The 22,896-nt window shown below is 31.2% G+C and overlaps 3 protein-coding genes across 5 annotated transcripts; all 3 read right to left on the reverse strand.

Annotated features, from left to right (window-relative positions):
- Positions 1–5,052: 5,052 nt before the first annotated feature.
- Positions 5,053–7,500, reverse strand: LOC114414744 (probable carbohydrate esterase At4g34215). 2 transcript variants are annotated; one of them, XR_003667260.1, is made up of 3 exons: positions 6,869–7,500; positions 6,311–6,413; positions 5,431–5,526 (listed from the first exon to the last, which is right to left on the reverse strand). XR_003667260.1 is itself a non-coding variant. In XM_028379129.1 (2 exons), the coding sequence occupies exons 1-2, from the start codon at positions 7,490–7,492 to the stop codon at positions 5,215–5,217; spliced, it is 936 nt and encodes a 311-aa protein (XP_028234930.1). In that variant the 5' UTR covers positions 7,493–7,500; the 3' UTR covers positions 5,053–5,214. The 2 variants fall into 2 exon arrangements, 1 of the variants encoding a protein (XP_028234930.1); XM_028379129.1 differs by lacking the exon at positions 6,311–6,413 and having other exon boundaries at positions 5,053–5,526.
- A 1,133-nt stretch (positions 7,501–8,633) lies between these two features.
- LOC114414059 (putative receptor protein kinase ZmPK1) lies at positions 8,634–11,111 on the reverse strand. The gene has a single exon (XM_028378425.1). It carries the CDS (start codon positions 11,076–11,078, stop codon positions 8,661–8,663), a length of 2,418 nt encoding a protein of 805 aa, XP_028234226.1. The 5' UTR covers positions 11,079–11,111; the 3' UTR covers positions 8,634–8,660.
- A 6,854-nt stretch (positions 11,112–17,965) lies between these two features.
- LOC114414745 (protein MRG2-like) lies at positions 17,966–22,592 on the reverse strand. 2 transcript variants are annotated; one of them, XR_003667261.1, is made up of 11 exons: positions 22,227–22,592; positions 22,064–22,120; positions 21,960–21,973; positions 21,721–21,866; positions 20,247–20,287; positions 19,895–19,999; positions 19,643–19,722; positions 19,049–19,218; positions 18,651–18,735; positions 18,386–18,530; positions 17,966–18,282 (listed from the first exon to the last, which is right to left on the reverse strand). XR_003667261.1 is itself a non-coding variant. In XM_028379130.1 (10 exons), the coding sequence occupies exons 1-10, from the start codon at positions 22,413–22,415 to the stop codon at positions 18,440–18,442; spliced, it is 978 nt and encodes a 325-aa protein (XP_028234931.1). In that variant the 5' UTR covers positions 22,416–22,592; the 3' UTR covers positions 17,966–18,439. The 2 variants fall into 2 exon arrangements, 1 of the variants encoding a protein (XP_028234931.1); XM_028379130.1 differs by having other exon boundaries at positions 17,966–18,530.
- Positions 22,593–22,896: the final 304 nt, after the last annotated feature.

Genomic DNA, 22,896 nt, shown 5'->3' on the forward strand with positions numbered 1-22,896 from the left:
ATTATTATCTCTATCTCATTTTATTTTACGTCTTCACAAAAAATGGTCTGTTTTACAATTGTTATTTTATAATATCAATGAAACATTAAATAATTTTCTAATCTGGAGTATTTTCTTAACCATTATTGTAGAGTGCAAAAAAGTATAATTAAGAGAGAAACTAAAAAATATGACAGATTTTAAAAATACATTAGGAAATTACGCAATAATTTTAAAAAGTTCTAAAATGCTCATTACATTTTTATTTTATTCTGTCAAAACATTAATTGTCAAGCAAAATGTGATAGAAGGAATATTAATATAAATTAATCATTATGTTTAATGTTGAATATTATTTCCTTCATTATTTTTTAAGTGTATTTTTCATGAATTATAGCTTCTTCTTTTTGTTAAATTTTAATTATTTTTACATTTATCATGGAAGCAATTTATTCAAGGAAAAAACTTAGATGCAGTATAATAGGTGTTGTTGGTACTCTTTTTAGTTAAATTTGGAGTTTATCTCAAAAATACACATTGACACTTAATGGAATCATTCATTACGCATATTAACGAATACATCTAACCTTAAATCAATTGTGACTCAGTGTCTTATCTATCTTTCGTTGATTAATAAAGGATTCAATAGAAAACTTGATATTCCTTTAATTTAAGGATGGCGAAGTTTTTTTAATAAGCAAATCAGAATATATATATATATATATAAATAAAGGAGAGATCCATTTACTTTTAAAATATTTTTTTTACAGTTACTTCTTATCTTCATCATTTTTTTTAAGATCTGTTGATTCAAATTAATTATAATCATTAGACTTTAAAAAAATAAAATAAAATAAAAAAGTTACTCTTAAAATAAGTTTATTAATCCTCTCTCTCTCTATATATATATACACACAAGTAGATGTTACAGTCATAAGCCCAGTGTGGGCTTTAATTTAACAATGACCCTGCGTGTGTAATTCCATAAGAATCTTGATATATACAAGAATAAGCATATAGGAAGATACTCAGGAAGGAAGCGCACTCCACCAGCCACACAACATGAAAACATAAATTCCAGAAAAATTAACTAGATAAACAAAGAGAAAAAGTCTAAATATATATCCAATATGACAGATGTGATCAGCTCGGTGAGAATTTCCAGCAAGCAAAAAAACCGATCGATGATATCTTCCAACAATCTAGCATAACACGAGGAAACTAATTAAAGATGCAAGGTCCAGTGTTGGATTCCCATTGGACAAAGGAATACGTGAAACTTGGCAAATATGATTTTAGCCAAGACCAAATCTGAAATAGAACATCATGCATAGTCATAAAAAAATTATTTTGATCTAAGTTAGTGATAAAAACCATATAAACCTCAAAATAAACCTGACCAACACAATAATTGTATTATTATTACTTTCCTGTCTCTGCTAAATGAAATTAATTGGGGTATAGTAATAATATATATAGAAGAAATGATTTGTGTGTCATATAAAATTATATGTTTTAAAATGAAATGATTTATTTTTTAAAATCTTCTACGAATCCTTAAACATTATGTAACGAGTGTATATTATTTTTTAAGGTTGATTAAGAGTTTGTGTGAATATTTTTTAAAATAAAACCGAAGAGTCTCAAATGATTGGTTATAATATCCATCTTTTTACCGATAAAAACATAATATTCATCCTTTTAATTTTAACTAAAACAAAGGTGTTTAGATTTGTTGATTCGATCGAGTAATAAATTACCAACAAAAATTAAGTTTTAAACCAAAAATACAATAAGATTTTATTAGTTTTAATCTGATTAATCAGTTTATCTCAATTATATAAATCAAATTGAATCAGTTATTTAATATTTCTATTGGTTCAACCAATCAACACCCTACCTAAACCAAAGCTCCAGTTGGCTTATATATTTGCAGTGGCATTATCTTCTCTTGAAGAGATAATATTTCCAATTTATTTTGACCATCGTGCACAATGTACAATTTATACAAAAGAAACTATATTTCTTCTTATACTTTTTTTTCTACAACTAGAAAGGAGATCAAAGGAAGAGAAAAGAAAAAGTATGGAATAAAATAGGTGATAATAAAGAAAAAGTCATTAATTACTTGCGCCTATAATAAAAAAAATATAAAGAAAAATGGATTCATGTAAGAAATAGTTCTAAAAATATATTTTAAGAATAAAACAAAACTCAATATAATAATTTATTTAATCCTAAAATTTTATTCAGAATCTAAATAATTAAATGTGATTACAGAGAAAATTAAGAATGAACGACACATTTTTACTAATAGTATTGAATATAAAATTCTTTGCGACATTTAAACTTTTAAAGACTAAAATCAATATTAGAATAATGTTCACCAAATATCATGTTTATCTTGATTGCATAAGCTAAAGCCAAGTTTGTTTTTGTTTATCCTGATCTTATACGTTCGTAACAATCCCATGCTGGACGTGTATGTTGTTCAACTGTCCAAAACCGAGCTTTCTATATTTTATTTCAACAAATTGACATTGACAATTGGACATGCTTCAAATTCAATATATATAATTCTCTAAAAAAAAATCAATATGTATAAATTTCGTGATCTTGGACGGTCCAAGCCGTGTGTTGGGGCACTTTCTTATTAATTTCGTCAAAGTACAGTCAACTATCCCCGATGAAATTAGTTACATTTTGTATTTACAAATTAGCACGATAATATTAATGACAATTTAAATAAGCCTTGACTTGAGTATTCGTTTTGTAGATATATATGATAAAGGATAATATAGGAAAAATTATCATGTGTTCAATTCATTATTTGCCTACGTACCTGACGAGATATCACAAAACAATTCTATTAATTCTATTATTTGCCTAAGAAATGTTTTTCTCATTCATCTTGACTCTTGTTTCCCCCTTAACCCTTTGGTCTCTTTCGATTCTCTTCGTATGTGTTGTTTACATTCTTACTGTCCTAGCAATACTTGCGTTTCCCAGCTAATTTCTGGTCGATCGTAATTCATGATTGAGGTTGTCAACGAATCTCCCTTAATTATAGCAATAATTTATAGTTTTAATTATTATTTCATTTTATAAGATATATTTTCTTTAATCTATTTAAGAAATTAACATTTTCCAACAAATATTTTTTTATAAGTATGGGTCATAAATCAAACTGATTATCATATGACATGTGTTAAAAATAATAATATTTATTAATTATGTTATATTATCTTGTCATGTTGAAACATGATTCAATGAATAGGAATGGAATGAATGAAACTTTTTACTAATATTTTTTCAAACTTTTTCTTAAAATATATTATTTTATTTGTTTTTTTTAATTAAAGTAACTTTTTTTAAGATATATAAAGTACTTACATTTGTTGTTACTACTCTTTTTAATTAAATATATTTTTGTTGTTTATATAATTTTTTATAATTTAAAATTCTAATCTAATTCAATGTATCATAGAAGAATATAGTTTTAAAATTAAGCACATCCTTAATTAAGTATATTTGAAAAATGTATGTAATTTTTTTGTAATGACAACTTTTCCATTTAAATATGATTTATATTAAATCATACAATGTAATTATTTAGTTGATCATCTGTAACATATGATAATATAGTGCTACCCGGTTTTGTTCTTTGGTATGCATCTAACACGTGATAGAATAAGACCATATTAGATTTTTTAAAAAAGTCTAGATTTATATCCGTATCATACTCTTATCTCTCTCTCTCTCTTTTTTTTTTTTTTTTTTGCATATCATACTCTTATCTAACTCTTTTATATTGTTTTTTCTTTATTCTATTATATCCATCAAATGACCTTGATGATCTTATAGACTATAATTAATAGATCGTGAGACATTGATCGTAGAAGTTTATGCCATTTATGGATTATTTGAGAATAAGAGGCGTAGCTAGTTTTATACGGGTCAATTTGGTTCAGTTTTGGACGAAAAAGTTGAACTAATCAAATTTGGTTGAAATTTAATTTTTTATTATATTTCAATAAACGTGAATCAAACCAACTTAATAAAAATCAAGTTTGGTTCAGCGGACACCATTGAATTAACATATGCGTACTTTAAAAATCTTAATTAAAAATATGAAACAAATTCAAAAATATGTCGCAAGAATATATATTTTTGTCATAAGGGGTGATTTTTTTTCTCTCAAAACCTATGGATTTATCATAATTGTATACCACAAATTAATAACAATTTTACATTTAATAGTTATAATTTTAAAATACAAACAAGTCATTCTAATAGAACTCAAGCCAATCTTCTTAAACTATTGAGTTGGAACCTTGTGAATAAAAAAAAATATATCTTAAATTAAAGGCAAATCTCATTAAAGATGGTCAATCAAATTTTTTATGAAAATTTATGATTATCAAAATAGTTGAATACTCTGTATTAATAATATAATATTAAAAAAATTACAGAGATTGATTGACTTTGGGTTGGTTCTGATTTAAAAAAATATTCCTCTGTTGAATATTTTATATTTTAAAATATAAAAAATATTAATTATTTTTAATAATACTCAATAAATAAATGGTATTAATATATTTACACTTGTTACTATACCATGAAACTATTAAGAGAATTTTATTCTCATGAAATTATTTTATCACGAAAATTATAATCAATTGTTTGGATAAAATGTGTATGATATCTTAAATGATAAATAGAATTTTATTTTTGGTGTATAATGACATCATAATAATGAAGATAGAATCTTAGACTTGATGCTTATTACTCAAACTTCTCATCACTAAACCAACCTTAGTGAATGGTGAATAAAATGAGGCAAGAGGAGTACTCTACCAAAATAGCTAATGCATTCTTAATTTATCCAATGAAGAATTTCTCAGTTGTAGCCGAAAAATTAGAAAATAAAATCAGGCAAAGGAATTGACAGCTAGCGAACATGTGTTTTTGATGAAAGAGATGGCTGATGGAAGCGAGACATGAATGGGCAGGCTAAACGGATGTCCAGGTGAAAGAATTTAGAGAATGATTAATTGCAAATCCCTTATCCGGAGTTGTATTCTATCTTTTATATGAACAACATTAACATCAACCTTTTGCAGCATCAAGTATTCATGCAGTCATGCTTTAAATTGAAATGATTCTTACACTGATCGAGTTTTCATAATTGTGTTTATGCCTATGGGTGAAAATAGTAATGAAAAAAGAATGCTACTATAAGAATGTTGGGTACATAGTTGAGAACAAGGGAAGCATATTAACATAAAAGGCATAATTATACAGCCTGATTGCCTCATTAAGAATTGGGCTAACATTGTAATTTGGATTTGAAGAAGGTACGAACTGAAGGAATGCATCGGCCATCATCTGCCCAAGATGCACCTGGGCCGGGGTCGAAAGATGCAGCCCATCGGGCTGAAGGGGCAACCCATGAGCGTCCACAGTTCTCAGGTTTAGGAGGTCAATGCCCAGCTGAGCTTGTCTTACCATCTCTATGTATGGGCCTGATCCGGATGCCAAAGCTACCTGCAAAATGTGATAAAAAAAATAAATTGGACCAAAGATAAAAGGAAAAGCAAAAATTTATAGAACAATTACATTGACATGTAGTTTCTTGAGATTGGACACCGTATTTTTACCTTTTTAACGTTTAGAGTAACCCTCTCACAATAATATATGATGTAATTTGTTTTTTTAAGTAATAGAAAATATCAACGTAATGTATTTTAATTCATGATGGACGGTTGTAAGAGTTAAAAAGAATAAGTACATGTGTACAAGAAGTGTCATTTATTTTATGTGTTGTTGGCAAGGACACTTTACTCTCTTTGACTAAGGTTTAATTTAAGTCGTCTATATAGCTTAACATTTGAGTTAATTTAAGTCGTCCGTGTAAAGTAGTTATCAAGGCAAACTCAATATATCACTTGTAAAGCTATTAGTATGAAGGTACTTTTATTACACACCACAACAATACTAAAACCTATTTTTGATAGATCAGTAGTTACTAACATAAATTGACAGGAATCATCTAACAGGCAACCATTTATTATATTGCAAGTTCAACCTTAATATGGCTCAACAGTGATAATAATGAAATTATAAACCTAGAAAATTCATATTTACATTTTGAATGAGAAAAAAAAACTAATAAAACCGGATTTTAAGGTGGAATTATTTTTTTATAAAATTGTTTTTCAACTATCAAACTTAATTTTTGTATTGACACTAAAAAAAATTCTAGAGATTAAAAAAACAAGAAAGTAAACCAAAGACGTAAGTTTTATTAGTCGGTGTAGGGTTACTTTACGTGGTCATCTTGGTTGGAGTATGTCAAAATCATTGATGTTGAGTGCCGGTTACAAGGATGGCCGCAGGTCCCAAATCCTATATATTTAGTACACTTGCATCACCTATAAACATAGGATGCACTACTCAGAATCATACAATTTTTTATTAAATATTTTTTTATAAATAAGAGAGATGGAAAAAAAATATAAGAAAAATACGTGATATAATAATAATAAAAACATTGTAAGAATTTTATTAGATATGGGATATCCAAGATTTCCAATCTATTACTACAATATACTTGGTATCCAAAGCTACCTAGAAATCGAAGATTCCTTCCTCGATCCCAATCAGCAGTAAGTTCCCTATAAATCAATTGCTAGCTATCGGAATTAAATAAGTTGAGGAAAATATATGTTATCAGTCGCAACCACTTTGTCTTGAAAATATGTAAACAACTAACAGAAGGTGAAACCAAAACCAAACCTACCAATTTAATGAACAACTAGTGATTAATAAATAAATATATTTACGACGAAAATAATAGTTTGAACAAACAATCGAACAAAAAAAATACCTGGATTATAGGAAGCAACGGAGACCGTAGATCATCACGAACGTCCAAGAAGAACTTGTGAACTCTTGTTTGGTACAACTGCGCATCGTGTAAATTCACTGTATCGGTTTCTCCTTGGTACCATAGCAAAGCCCGAATGGTGCCACCGTCACGCAGCGATGCCTTGGCCCTCTTTATCATCTGATTGTAAAGCTCTTTTCCTCGTTCCCACTCGCTTATGTTGCTGCCTCCAATCGCGCAAGGGACCAAACCAATCAGACCAAACTCTGGGTGCTTCTCCAACACCCAGTTTGCAAATGCCATTCCTGGTCCGACACCATTTGTCTTCGCAGAATCGATGTCCGCGTCGAGAGGTTCACGCGCCGCCACCCACGTAAGGTGCGCGTCGAGCTTCAAGACTGAAGGGTTGGGACGGGACTGGGGTGAAACGACGCCGTCCCACGTGGCGGTGTTGTTCACTACGCCGCCCCGACCCGCCATGTTGCTCTGACCCGCTAATATGAATATGTTCCTATCGTAGGCTTGTTGTGGCTTCACTGGCCATGCTTGAATCAGAAATAGCAACAACAACAACAAGCAAGGCATATTCTCAGATAGAACACCTCTTTGTCCAACCTTGCTCATTTATACGCTTTCGAGTTATTATTATTATATAATATAATGTTTGCCAATTGCTTTTCACAGTCTATCTGTCACTGTTTCTTTCATATTTTTAAATGGTATAAATAATTAAATACCTCGTGATAGGAAATTATTGTTGTTTTCGTTCTATTTTTTTTTGGGGGGGGGGAAAGGCGGGGCGCGTCAAAATAAGTCATCATGCCTGCGTTAAACGTGGATTAAGCTTTCATATGTATGTACATATTACGCTTTTTTTGGTTACATGCAGATATTATTATCCTTGACCAATATTGTGCTTAATGGAAAACATCCATTTCCTTGCGTGATTCGCTGAAACAAGAGTGTAATAATCATCACAAATCAAGGTTGATAATATTCTTTTTCAGTCCCAAAGGGGCCCAAGCGTGTGGTTGAATTAACAAATAAAGGAACGGTAATGGATTTTGATCAGGGTTAGGAGAAGTAGGAATGGGAAAAAGTTGTAAGTATATCCCAAATTTGGAATGTATGAGTACATAAAGAGAAAAAAAAAAAAACATGATAGAAGTAAACATTGATAAACAATGTAACGAAAAAATAAAACAAAATTGTAATAAAAATTGAGATGAAAGAAAACTAGCTGTAAGAATATAGTAGCCTTTGGAATTTGAAATGTAGGTTGGTGATGGATCTTGTCGGAATGCGAGCTCGAATTAGATTGGCTTCCTACGTCAATACCGTTGATTAAGTAAAAGAAACAGAATTCAGGTAGAAGGAATGACTTGATCGTCCCATGTTTGCTTTGTTTGATTTGAAAAAGAAAATAAAAATAAATTTAATAGCTAATTGATGTGAGAAAAAATGTAAAAGAAAGTAAAGTTTTATTAAATATAAAAATTTATAAGAGAGTAATATTTGACTCCCTTTAATTAGTTTATGTATCTCTTCTAATTAGAGGTTAGTTAATTGTTTCTCACAGTTAACTAACGTAGGTTAGATTAAGTTTTCTGTTAGACAGTCGTAGTACAGTTATCAACAGTTTTAACATTTTGTTATGCAACTTTCTATATGTATTATTTGATTCTCCAATCTATGAATGAGTTGGATCGTTATTAATACAAAAACAGTTTCCTTTCTCTCTTATCCAATATGTGATTGTTGGATAAGAGCAGCACGGAACCATTTGTGATGATCACTGATGATCATTTTCGCGGCTAGATTTCTGAAGTATCTCTACTACTTGACTCATGGTGGGTCTCTTGTCCTTCTCTTCCTTTACGCACTGCAGGGCCACTCTAGCCAAAGCTTTCATCTTACCCTCGTCATAACCTCCTTCTACTGTTGGGTCCAAGATTTCACTAACGCACCCAGATCCATTTTTGTCTTTCTCTTTAAGCCATGCGACCATGCTGAGATGCAGGTTTTCCACTCCATTATCAGTGGCATCAACATCCTTTGTTACGCTTTTTCCAGTGACCATTTCCAAAACAACCATTCCATAGCTGTAGACATCAACTTTGGACGTGATTGATAGATTAAAAACCCACTCAGGAGCCACGTAACCTCTTGTTCCTCGTATCCTTGAAATATTAGAGTATGTACTAGTATCATTTCTGTTTCTCATGATCAGCTTGGACATCCCAAAATCCGCCACCTTCGGATGATAGTTAGAATCTAGAAGTATGTTTTGTGGCTTTACATCGCAGTGCAGAATACACTCCAAACACTCCTCATGAATATAAGCTAGACCTCTTGCAGTACCTAAGGCTATGTCAAACCTTTTGGTCCAATCCAAAGCATTGGACTTGATATTTTGTGCTAGAGATCCATTCTCCATGTACTCATACACCAATAGCCTGTGTTTTCTCTCAGCACAATATCCCCACATCTCAATCAAGTTCATGTGGTTAAGTCTTCCAATGCTGCTTACTTCCGCGAGGAACTCTTCTTCTCCTTGATTAGCATCCTTGAGTCTCTTCACTGCTACAACGCGTTGATCCAGCAACACTCCTTTGTAAACAACCCCTCCTGCACCCCTTCCTATCTCTTGCCTAAAACCTTTGGTGGCTTGTTTCAGCTCAGAATAACTGAATTTCCTGAAACCATTCATGGATAGATTATAGACTCGTCCATCTACACCGGAATATTTTTGGCCACTTGTTTTCACCAGAAAAAGACAAATCACAAATATGCAAAAAACTTCAATTCCCCCAACTCCCCCTACAAACCAAAATAAGAACTTAATATATCTGCTTTCATGACCCATGTCATAGGCTCTCTCAAGCTGTATCGTTCTCGAAGAAGAGCAATCAAGACCGTGCTGTTCTGTGGACCCCTCATAAGAATATGAACTGTTTGCCGGGAGTTTCAAGTACAAATCAGCATTAAAATACGGTGTACGGTACGCATTCCGCAACTGCAACTTCGGGTAACATGTATAAGTGCCACTTTCAAAGACATAGGTGTATTGGATGCCTTTACAATTGCACAATTGAAGGCATAACTCCTGACACTGATTGAGCGTGAAATTGGTCATGATCGCATAGTCATAGCCATACAACTCCACGTTGCTTATATATAAAAATCGAGACACGGTTTTGTTGCAAAGCATAGAGAATTTCGGTTCACACCCAGAAGACCAATCGGCTACGTTCTTCCACTTATACCCGGGAAGACAAGAGCATTCTATACCAGAATTTTGATGATAAGAGCACAAACTATTTGGGCCACAAATACCATGAATGTTACACGGTCTTGCTTTGGCTTGCCACGTAATAGACCATTTCTCTCCACCGTGTCTCCGGCTATAAACACGAATGTTTCCATCGTTATCCATGGTCAATCTTCTTTGGACGACTTTGCCGTAATCAGATGTCAAAAAATGTAAATCATCTGAAGAACTAAAATTGCCGAGCGTGTCCATCACCGCAACTCTGCTGTTGTTGTAAGTGGATCTTCCAGCGTTCCAAGATGCCAGCCATGGATCTGGCCAGTAAAGGCCAGAAACTTCAGGACCATCGTAAAGAAGACGAAGAATGTTGTCGTTGTCGAAGAACAAAGTGTAGAAACCCGAGGACTTGTTTGTCTTGCTTCTAGAAGAGACCAGTTTCGCGTGTCTCGTGAACACTTGTTGAGGTAAAAGCGTATCTGTAGGGAAATCAAAGCTTTGCCACAAAACGACACCGGTACTCTCCGTTTGGCGGAGAACGAGGTTGCCGGTGTTGTCGAGGAACAGAAGCACGGAGGAGGACAGTGAAACGGTGTTTGTGGACCAAACGTGGGACTCGTCAGCGTCGTTTAAGGCGAGGTTGCCGTTGTGAAGAAGCGAAAACTTTGAGCCCTTGCCGTTCACGGGCTGGTCACGGTTCGCCATCCATACGACGGTTGCGTTTCGTGTTTGGCCATAGGGTTCGGAATACCAAACGGCGAAGGAATATGCGTTTTCGCCAACGGCAAAGAAACCAGAAGAGAACATGCCGTTTGGAGAGAGCATGAAATCTTTTGGTTCCTCCACCGAGAGTGATGAACCTTGATGCATGGTGTCCACTGCTGAAGATGAAATAACAAGAGAGATCAGAAGGATCAACAACAAGGTATATACTGCAGCCATGGAATGGAAATATCTCTCTCGAAACTCAATACACCGTTGTAGGATTCCACTAATAATTCACGTTGATCAGTGTAAATATATATATTAGAAATTACAAATAGTCAACACAATACAAATGTCTTTTTTTTTTTTCAATGTTGTCTACAAATGCACGTTTCATTTCATTAGAATTATTAGCAGTCCCATCTATCCGTTGACTATTTATTTACCTGAATATATTAACAGTGGCTTCGTCGTTTTGGCATTGGCTAGGTTTGCTTCCGCAGGCTGTGTGACAGTGACTTTTTGTCTGAAGTCTGAAGTCTGAAGAACACTTGATTATTCATTATCATTTTCAAACTATAACTATCTTTTCTGAAAGCAACTATATATAACTATACATTGAGAGTCCTCCTTTTTTCGTTTAATGGGAAAAAAAGAAAAAGGTGCCAATTCTAATATTGATTCAAATTTTAAAAGTATAGGTCATCTAACTTATGTATGAATTGCTTTTAAAAGAATAACTTATGTATTAATTATACGACTCAACTAGTTTTTTTAAACTAATTTAACTAGTTAAATGTTAATTTAATTAAAAAAATTATATCACTAAATAGGTAGATTCAAGTTTAACTTTACATTCAATCATATAAATAAGTTCAATTCAAATTTTATATGATTGGTATAAAAAGTTATAAATGAATAACTCGAGTAAAAAATATTAATTTTATATAAGGAAATAGGTTTATTTGTTAAATTATAATTTTATGTTAAAAATATCGTTATATAGAGTTTATATTAAAATATTTGTTTTATTCTTCTTTCTTCTTAATAATTCTTGTCTAATATCAAAACATTTATTATATATCAAATTGATAAATTTAAAATACTTTTTTTTAACTCAAATTTAAAATACTTCAACAATATATTTAATGAACAAGTAAATAAAGCTCACTTTACATTAATAAAATATAAAAAAAATGTTATTCTCTTATTCTTATTTTTATATTTCTACTTATATACTCTTCCTTTCATGATGAGAAGGATGAAATAGAAACTGAAATTTAAACATCTCGGTGGCTTCCTTTTTACCATAAAAATAAAGAGTATAAGAAGTAGTATAAAAATAAGTGCTCTTGTATGTATGAAAATATAATATAGTAAGAATATGAGTTTATATTTATAGAACTTTTGATTTTTATTTGTGAACACAATTTTCTTATTTCATATATTACTTTCTCAACCACTAATTGTAAATATACATAAATTCTATTTAACAAAAACATGTTACAATTTTATATAATTTCCTAGATATTGATATTATAAATATGAAGATGTTATAATTCAAATTAAGTAGAATAAACTTTTATCTTATAAGTTAATTTTATAGAATTGAATTAAACTCAAATTAATCCATATTTTAATGACGGATACTTTGTGTGAGCTGAAGACTTATTCCCAAGTAATGAGTGAATCAAAATTTCTTGGGAATCATAAATTAAGAAGGAAAAAAATATGAGAGAAAAATAAAACATTGTAATTAGTTGGAAAGATGAAGAAACAAAAGGTGACTATGATATAGAAGTTGATTTTGAAAGTGAGTTAGGTTTTTGGAGAGTTAAAATCATAAGTTGATTTTTTTAAAGTATTTTTGTACAAATTTTGTTTATAAATAACTTAATTTGACTTGCTGATTTTTATAAGAATAATTTAAACATAAATTCTCTATTTGTTTTTATTTAGTAGTAGAAAAGGTATAAGATCGTTAAAAAATGGAAGAGTATTATTAGTAAACTAATAAAAAGATATTCTGATCACAAAAATTAATAGCATGTTTAAAATCATTCATAAGAAATGATATTACAAAAAAATTATAAACTTAATTATTTTAGTCCCGCAAAAAATTTCGATCAAACTCCTCCACTTGTCTTGGTCTTGCTTTTTGTTTGTCTTTTCTTTTTATTACTGTTAAAAAAAAAGGATTCATTCATAAACTCATGATAAATAACTTTTTTTATATTTTATCCTCAATTTTTTTTTTTACTGAATCAAATTGGTTTATTAAAGATATAAAACGCTTAGCATTTACCTTTACTTTATAAACATGGCTTATTACAACAAAATTTGTATTTAATGTCAACCACCATTTTTTCTATTTTTTAATTAAAATATTTTATTTTTTACTTTTAAAAAAATCACAATTTTAAACTCTTTATTTTTTATTTTTTTAATAAATTAAGTTTATTAACAATTAGATAATTTTAAAAAAAATGTGACCTGGATAATAAATAAATATATGTCAATCAATATTTATAAGATAGATAATTGATTATAGTGATTAAAATTGTAAATTTTGTAAAAGTAAAAGATAAAATATTTTAATTAAAAAATAAGAGATTAAAATTATAAATTTTTTAAAAATAAAATAAAATATTTTAAATAAAAAATAAGAAAAATAAAATCAGAATTTTAAAAAATAAAAGGTAGAAAAATTACATTTTAGTCAATTATTTTTTACTGGCTCATACGGTAATTATCGGATACATAGATATGCTAACCAGAATCTAATTGTCCCAAATATTTTAGCTATCATTTATATTCTCAACTAAAGATCCAATAATCACCAAAAATAAGTAGTGACGTACTATAATACTATAAAACTAAAAAGACGAAATATAAAACTATCTTGTACCTTTTTTTTTACTGGAACTATCTTGCACTTTTTAAAAAACAAATTTTATGATAATTTTAAAATAACAATGATATATCATATTTGGAGAATAAATTTAACAGTTTACTCGTAATTAATTAAAATCATGCAATCCGAGTTTTATTTTATCAATTAAATATCTATAGCCAGGACAATTTATACGAACTGAATTGGATCACAAATAAATAAAAAATATCATGATGTTTAACTCTTTATTATTCAAGTCAACGTTTAAGGAATTCTAGTATTCTAGAATATTCTCATACCTTGATTTGGTAAATATATTCTTATATTGGCATAAATATAACCACAACTTAATCGCAACAAGGGAATATATAAAATAATGCAAATTAACGAAGGTAACATAAGGAAGGACGACTGTCATGTGATTGTTGACCATCGGATTACTATTACCCGTTAGGGATGAGAATGGAACCGACTTGACTCTTTTCATTTCTGTAAAAGATCGGACAAATACATATTTTGATATAAAAGAGGCATTTAAATTTACATTTTCACTCTCATCCCCACCAGATTTGGGTTTTAGATATACCTGCAAATAATTCATTACATTCTTTTTTATAATTATAATTTAAATATATATTTTAAATAAATATATATTAAAATTTTAATTATATTTTAATTCAAATAATATATAAATATAATAAATAACAAATAAATTAAAGATAAAAAATTAGTTAAACGTAAAAAAAATACTATTAAATTGATTTATATTTTCAAAAATTATAACAATAAAATCTTTTATATATATGTGTGTTGTGACAAAAAAATTATTAAAAAAATGCAATAATTACCGGTATGATATAATTTGATATGCACTCCTATTCTCATCTCCACTTAAAAAATTCAGATAATATCTATATCCATACCCACCAAAGCAAATATTTTTCATTAGAGTTGGGACGAGTTGGAATTATTTGTCATGCCTACTACCCATGGTGGCTGTCAAAATCATTTGTTCCTTTAGCCACAAGCATTAATGAATTGTTTGGTTAAAAAGGATGGAAGTGAAGGGACAGGACGGGTTTTAATGGAGGAGAGGGGAGGGAAAAAGAAGGAAGAAAAAATAATAGAGTGGATACCTTGTTGGTTGAGAGGATGGGAGAGAAGGGATTTTAATGGAGAAAAGAAGAAGAAACTCTTTTGTTATTTGGTTCACAAAAGGAGGAGAAAAGTTTTTAAAAAATTAATTTATTTTTATAATTTTGGATTCAAAACATAAATAGAACTACCTTAGTTAATACACTTTGAAATATTTTTAATTTCATCCCTCCCTTCCAAATGCGTCCAATATGGGAGGGAAGCAAAAATTGGAGCAAACATGTAAAGTTTAAAGGAACCATCCCTTCCCTTCTTCTCTCCATCCTTTTTCATTAAGAGAATGAAATGAAATAAAATAAAAGCAGAGCATTCAAAATTAGTGTTCTCTATGTAACACCTTGTATTTTGTAAAATAAATTAAAATGTTTTATTTAAAAATAAATAGTTTTAGAAAAATAATAGGTTTTTATAATTAAATAAATAAGAAAAAATAATTTTATTAATTAAGATAATGGTTTGAAGGAAAATAAAAAAGAATATTTTATTTATTCATGGAATAAAATAGAGTTTTTTTTTATAAAATAAATAAATAAAAATAGAGTAAATAATAGGCTGAGAGCACCCTAGCTATAAATAAGACACACTAAGTCAGTTTTTATTTACGATACATCTCTACACTCTCTCTTCCTCTCAAATTCGTTTTCTCTTCTCCCTCTCTCAAAAACCCTATTTCCTACATACACTCAAACCTATCTCAGTAAAACTACGATCTCAAACTCATTAATCGTTGGATCATTGTAAAATTTGAACACTAGGTTTGTAATTCATTTTTGCACGTCCTCATCGTTGTAATTTGTAAAATAATCTTTGGTGCGAGAAATGTCCCTCGCACCAAGTTCTCTTTTTTCCCGTGTGCACCCAAACCTGTCCTAGTAAAACTAATATTCTGGACTAGTTAATAGTTGATCGTCATGAAATTTGGATACCGGGTTCGAAATTCATATTCTCACATTTCCACCGTTGGGATTTTCTAAACAATGTCTGTGGAGGAAAAATGTTCATCGCACACAGATAGTACAATGAAGGCTTTAATCCTTTCTCCTTCTCTCTAACACTTGAAAATCCTAACAAAACAACTAGAGGAAAAGCTTGGAAAATCTTAGGAAATCACTAGAGATGCCACTATCACTCTCGGACTAGACCTGTGAGCCTGCTTAGAGGTAAGGGATGAGTTTATCACAATAAGGATTAGAATGAACATGTGTAGAGATCCTTAAATGATTAAATTGAGATTTATTTTAGAATGTTTATTGAATTATAATTTTTCCTTTACGATTATAAATACGATATTGTTGTGTTTGACGAACCAATTGATGTTCTGGTGCAAATTGATTGATAAAATTGAGTGCTCTTGATGTTTTCGTGTTTTTTACCTATGATTTTAATTCATTGATTCTGATATGATTGTGTGAAATTGTTTGAGGGGTTTTACTTTCCATGTTGTGAGAAAAAATTTTGTACTTTGGACAAGATTTGATAGATTGGCATGATAAATTGTTATATTGAGATTATGAAATGGTGATTTAAATTATAAGTGACAAATTAAACTTATGATGAATGGTGAGATACATGCGTATTGAGATGTTGTATGTATTGAGTTGTGAGTTATGAATTGTGCAATCACACAATTGTAACGACGATGAGTTTTTACGTGACGAGTATTGTGATTAGATCCATTATGGGAACCCGACGAGTTAAAATAATTTTTAAAATAATTGAGTAATTATGTGTATTGCATAGTTCATAGGTAAAACCTATATGATTCATGAGGTGTGATAACATGTTACTTTAGGATTATATCATTATGATTGAAACCGAATATATGTGATAAATTGAGTATGTATCGACTTGTAATATATATGTGTATTAAGATGTTGGGCTCATTGAGTTGAGTGCTTTGAATCGTACAATCACACGACTATAAGACCCTTTATGGGCAACGAGTTAATGCGCAACGATTATTATGATGGGAACCACTGTGGGGACCCGACGAGTTTAATCACAAGCGCAACGAGATGAAATTATTTTAAGAGCAATCGAAGAATCGTGTGTTTTGTACAGTTCATAGATAAAGTCTATGTGTTAAAATATTTTCTAGGTTGGACCTAAATCATGAGAGAGATACCCTAACGGACTCTTCAGAGTCTAGGCCTTGGAGGTAAATACACTTTGTTTGAGTATTCCTTTAAGTTTGTGTCAATCCCACATGGTTAAAACATTTTTTCAAAACAGGATGACTCTGACTCGTCTTCCTATGATTTTACCTAGTGAGAGTGACTTGACTTACCAGTGTGTGGTCTGTTGTCATGTACTTCTAAGCGTTCGACGAGATTTCTTACTCACATGATATCATATTGCATATAGGATCGAGTCTTAGTATATTTGTTACATAACGTTTGTGTATTGATCAATATTGATTAGTTGAGCGATGTTATATTTTGATCCTTGAGTACATGAATGATATGAAAATGTGTAAGACATGTAGTGTTCGGATGTGATGTCACGCGATAAATGGTGGAATGACGTGAATTATGTTTAAGTAAATTATATTTTATTTATATGATATGTATATCTATGTTGTTCTTTTTCTCTCTATTAGTTAGAAATATGATAACTCACTCTTTGTATGTTGTTTGTGTTTGAATCCTATGATAATCTTAAACCTTGTGTTCGTGGGAACAGATTGTTAGGTGCATAGCTATAGAGAACCTTATGTTAGAGAACAATAAAACACAATGCTCTGATAGAATATGACTTTGAGGCATGAGCTTTTGTTTTAAATGCATGATGTTTTCAGTCGAAAATATTTCTAACAAGTTTTATTTGTAATAGTGAAGTGAATGTGAACCTTTTATCCACTTAAATTCTTTTATGTTCATTGAATAAAATCCTATTTTATGTAATTATGTATTTTTATGTATGTTATTATATAAATATGTATATCGAATTAGAGCGTGTCACACACTATATATAAGAGAGTACAACCTTAGATATCATCATCCAATCTCATATCTTTCATAACAAATCACTATAAAAGAAAGTAGAATCTCACGTATGATCTTCCAATCTCATATCCTTTTATACTTACAAAACCCTTTGCTAAGTTAAACATTAGAGTCGGAGTTTTTTTACAACTATCACATCATTCACATTTATCTAATTTGTATGCATAAAATTCAAAATGCACGGGACTGTGGTAGGAAGTTAGGAACCAATCATCACACACACAAAGATAAAACAATATTAAATTGAACTAAGATTTCATCGATAGAATTTGGTTGGTTGGTTGGACTGTGAAAAACATATTAAATCTAAAATTTCAGAAAACCAACTGGTGTTTAAAATTGAGGGTCGGTGCATATTCCTTCCGTAGAAGTTACACTCCCTGAACCCTGAAAACATTGAGTTCCCAAAGCTAAGTTATACACTTACCAAATCTGATTTCACATCATTTTGATGAAGAAAGTAAACTGCAATTGTGACAAGCATTGTATACAGCAGCAGCTCTGTGAAACTATGTACATAGCAAAAACAATTGTTGTCCACAAGCCTAGTCTCCTTGTTTGTTGGTGCTGTTCTCAATACCTTCTGCAACATGATAAGTAGAAAGGAAGAATGTGCTCTGGTTTTTTTGCAAGAACCTGCACCATGAAGAGGATAGCTTTGCATCAAAGTTTGTAAGTAAAATGCCAATATTTTCCCGATTAAATTCATCACCAATGACTATTTCTAACATAAAACTAGGACAAAAACATTGAAACCTGAGAAAGTCAATTAAGTGTGCTTGAAGTTCCACCAATGTCTTCTCTTCAATGCTAGCATGAAACAATAACTCGGGCAACTTAACTTCAAAATTCAAATCAAGAAAAGAAAAAAGGCACCGGTAATTAGAATCCCAAAGTATTGGAAAACATAATAATAAAGCTCTACAGAAAAAAGACTTTGACAAAACCATGAGCATATAGCAATAAACTCATGCAAGCCTGAACCCAAAGGGCCAGCATTTTGCTGTCCACAAAGGGCATAATAACCACACTACCATCTGCATTTCCATTACAACTTGATGCCACAATGAGTCGAGTTATGACAAACTAACAAAAAGTTGAACTTGAAACCCATCATATAATAAGCTCGTCTTGTGGCAGACAAACGAGCATACCAAAGAGACGTAACAAATGCTCAGCACCATATATAGCAGAAGGAAAGACATTCGCTGGACAAGCCTCTTGGTACTGTTGGTGCTCGTTCTTGTACAAAAGCATCACTGGCAGTGCTTTGTCAAAGTAACAAGACAATCCTTTCATAATTTCTTCAACTGAATCACCCATCCTATATCAAATTTAGTATTAAACAGTAACAGTAAGCACCATGAGTAAAAATATAAAGACTGTAACGATACCAAAAACAGAGCCGCAGGAGTGCTGAATAATTACAAAACTTAAGAAGTAGATTCTAGACAGACTAATCAAACTGAAACTTTCTACTTGGGATGTGGCATTGACCGCCCAGAAAAATAAATTCATATTCCAAAAATAATACTTAAAAAGAAGTGTAAATGACTTGTGAAATGATTTTGAGACAGAGTTTTATTCTAAAAAATAATAATAACTATTTTAAAATAATTGCTGGCTCCAGATCTCTGTTCAAACTGCTTAACTTTGAAATAATTTGACACACACTTCAATTCCCAATATAGAAAAAATATTTAAAAATCAAGCTTAAAAAATGGAGGAGTGAGTCAGCATAAACTTACAAGCCACATTTCTTCAATCTGTAATCAAAATAATTTTTCAATATGCCTTTCACATTAGGAGTACGGGGGAGTTTAACAAGCTGCAGATGGAAAAACATAAATTCAACAATTTGAAAATGACTTTTTCAAAGTAAAACTGTGTTCTGTAACAACTAACAAACTACATCTAGAATATCAACATGCTCCTAAAGAAAATGAGGCATTGTGCAATCTTCGTAAATTAAATTAATATATTGAAGATGATATCACTACCTTGCCGAGATGGGTAATAAACTCACAATCATCAACTAATTGTTTCTTTAGTGTTGGAGGAATTTGAATGTTGACAAGCTTTTCAAGATCAACTGCAGGTTTTTCCTACAAATAATCGAGTAATAAATTCAACTAAATTTACACTCTATAGGCTGAAAATGAACTGTGAAGAACCATCCCCTTACCCAAGGGACAAAATATCAGCAAAAAGTTTACAATATTTGCACTTGAACTGTCCAACTAATTTGACTGACAGTTTATACTGATGCAGAAGAGTTCCATGAACTTTAAAGAAGAGTGGATATATGTGGCAAGTGCCTTATATAAATTGAAACTTAAAATGAGAGAGTACCTTGATGACAGATTCATTCCTTCGTTTCCTGCCTCTTGAAACTGCATTTCATTTTTTCCCATAACGTCTCAGAAATACTCAGAACAAAAACTGAAGTAAAAGTTGGTTTTTTACATATTTGCATGTGGTAATAAACCATAAAGTCCTTTTAATTTACAACATAGGTTACAAGAATAACTAAATTAAAACAAGGAATGCATTGATGGCTGTCAACTTTCAAGTAAAGAGAAGAACTTAGCACAAATGCAACTTATTGTACAAGGTCAGATGCAAGGCATTGTACATGGTTAGATCTATGCTGTGTGTGGGGCTCCAACTAAGTACAAGGATTTTCAATCATTTGCCCCAATATTTACACTTTCCTCAAGTCTCCACTATGACTATCACTCACTAAACAAGTGGAATGTAAAAGATCGTTAATCTTTACGTATTAACTAAGACAAGTAAATATATATTCTGTTCTTTTGAAACTCATCCCATTCAATAAAGTGGAAGTGTTAACTGTTAACTGTTAATGAAAAATTCAAGAGAATTAGTTTTCACAAATTCATAGCCTGCTTTTGAGTTGCTTGTGGTTTAATTAAGAAAAGGTTTAAAATTATTTATTCTAACTAGTGGTCCACTCTCATTATACTCTACAAAGTGTAGGTGTCAGGATACAGTTGCAAGGTGTGAAAGTTGAGCCTCACATTGAAAGTATGAAATTTTAGAAGGGTTAATAAGGCCTTGAGCTCTCCAACTACAATAGTTAGCGTTTGCGGTGTGGTTCTCCTGAGATTCTTAGCAATATGGTGAATTCCATAAGATCTTTCTTCCAATAAGCTTCTAGCTCTTCTATTGAATTTATTTCTCACCATTATTGGGTATAATGACTCATACAATAACAATAACAACAAAGCCTTATCCCATTAGTATGAGATTGGCTACATGATCACACAATGTCACTCGGCTTGGTTAAAGACCTAAGCTTCAGATATATTATTTACCATGAGATCCCTTGTGAAAACCTCCTCCAATGATATCTCTCTCCTCCTCTTCATAGGACTATAGGACATATAATTTACTCTTCTCACTGCTGCCTCCTGTGGTCTTCTTTGAACATGTCCACACTACTTTGACCGATTTTCTTTCAACTTTTCCTCAACTAGTGCCACAACAAAAAAAAATATCCTCCCGATCCCTCTTCACACTAGCAGACACAAAAATGCATTGAGTCATCAGCATCTCATGCTGCACACCGAGAAAACTATGATGAACCTTTTTGTTGGATTCCTAAATTGCAAGTCAGACCACATCAACCTCTACATTCTCCAGTTGAGAACAAGACATAGAAAATCCAATTCTAATGCTATGCTGCTGATTGAATTGGCTTTCACACAGTAACAACCTCTTCTACTGTCTATATTTCTAGACAAGAAATACGACAAGTCATTGGGATTGAAGTAACTAAAAGTGCAGAAAAGAAATATCTGACCGTTAGTGGTCTTGGACTTAGCCAGAGAACCACGCGGGATTTTTGCATTCTTATCATTGCCAAGCTTCTCGTCAAGGTCATGTTTTTTGCGCATATTTTCCTCAGTGTGTTTCATCAAACGATCCAGGTCAAGCCATTCATCCCAACTGCAGGAAAACACAGAGGCTTGCAAACTAAGCCCGTATAATTCTTAACAGAAAGTTGAACAAGACAATAATAATGTATATACGCTCACTCACCTCTTCTTCCAACCCTGAGGACATAAAAATGAATTGGGAAAATGAGAAAGCAGCAGGTAACGGAATCGCTTATTAAAAAAGGAGAGAAATGTTAAGATGCTTACAAGATAATGAACGAGGAAGTGCCAGCCTTTAGTGTTGTGGTACTCAGCTTGCCTCAGCTTATAAACAAGACAAATATTTGGGTTTCAAGAACTAGAGAGTATAAAGTAATTTGGGAATTAGGGGTAAAAGATAATAAAAGAGATTGTAATATTGTACTCCTACCTTGGCTTCGTAAAGACAATCAGAGTGATAGACTAAGACCTTTTCTCCTACGGCGTAGGGAGCAGCAACGGAGATATGGTTGTCAGTTTCAGTCTGAGTGGTGCTGCTGCTATTGCTATTGGAATTGGAATTGTTGTCGGTAACCTCAGTGCTTGTTTTTGTTGTCGTCTTGGAAATCCCCATTTCCATTACTATTGCTACTTCCTCTCTTCCAGCGATCAGATTGATTCCTTATCCTTCCCAAAGAACAAGAATCAATTTCCCTCCTTAAACCCAGAGCCAACCAAGGATGTATCTGTTGTCTCCTCTTATTTTCTTCTCCATTTTCATCAACCATCGGAAACACCCACTTTATCTCAATGGAAATAATTCAATATTTTACCGCTGTTAACACTAATTTAATATGTACCTAAAAAAATAAAATACTTCCATTTAATCATACATCATAAATAATCATCTACTTTAAGTTTATTATTCCTTTCAAATTTGGATCCTTATTACAATGTTTAATTAACTAATTTATCTAAAATTAAAAAAAATTATTTAATTTAGTTGAGAAGATTAGATTTGTCTTAAAAGTGATGGAGAGGAAAATTTTTATTAAAGTCATCGCATGTACATATATTCGTTTTACTCATTTTACCTATCAATTGCTCTTATGTACCTATTA

Source organism: Glycine soja, chromosome 6 (assembly GCF_004193775.1).
Source record: "Glycine soja cultivar W05 chromosome 6, ASM419377v2, whole genome shotgun sequence".
Classification (NCBI taxonomy): domain Eukaryota; kingdom Viridiplantae; phylum Streptophyta; class Magnoliopsida; order Fabales; family Fabaceae; genus Glycine; species Glycine soja.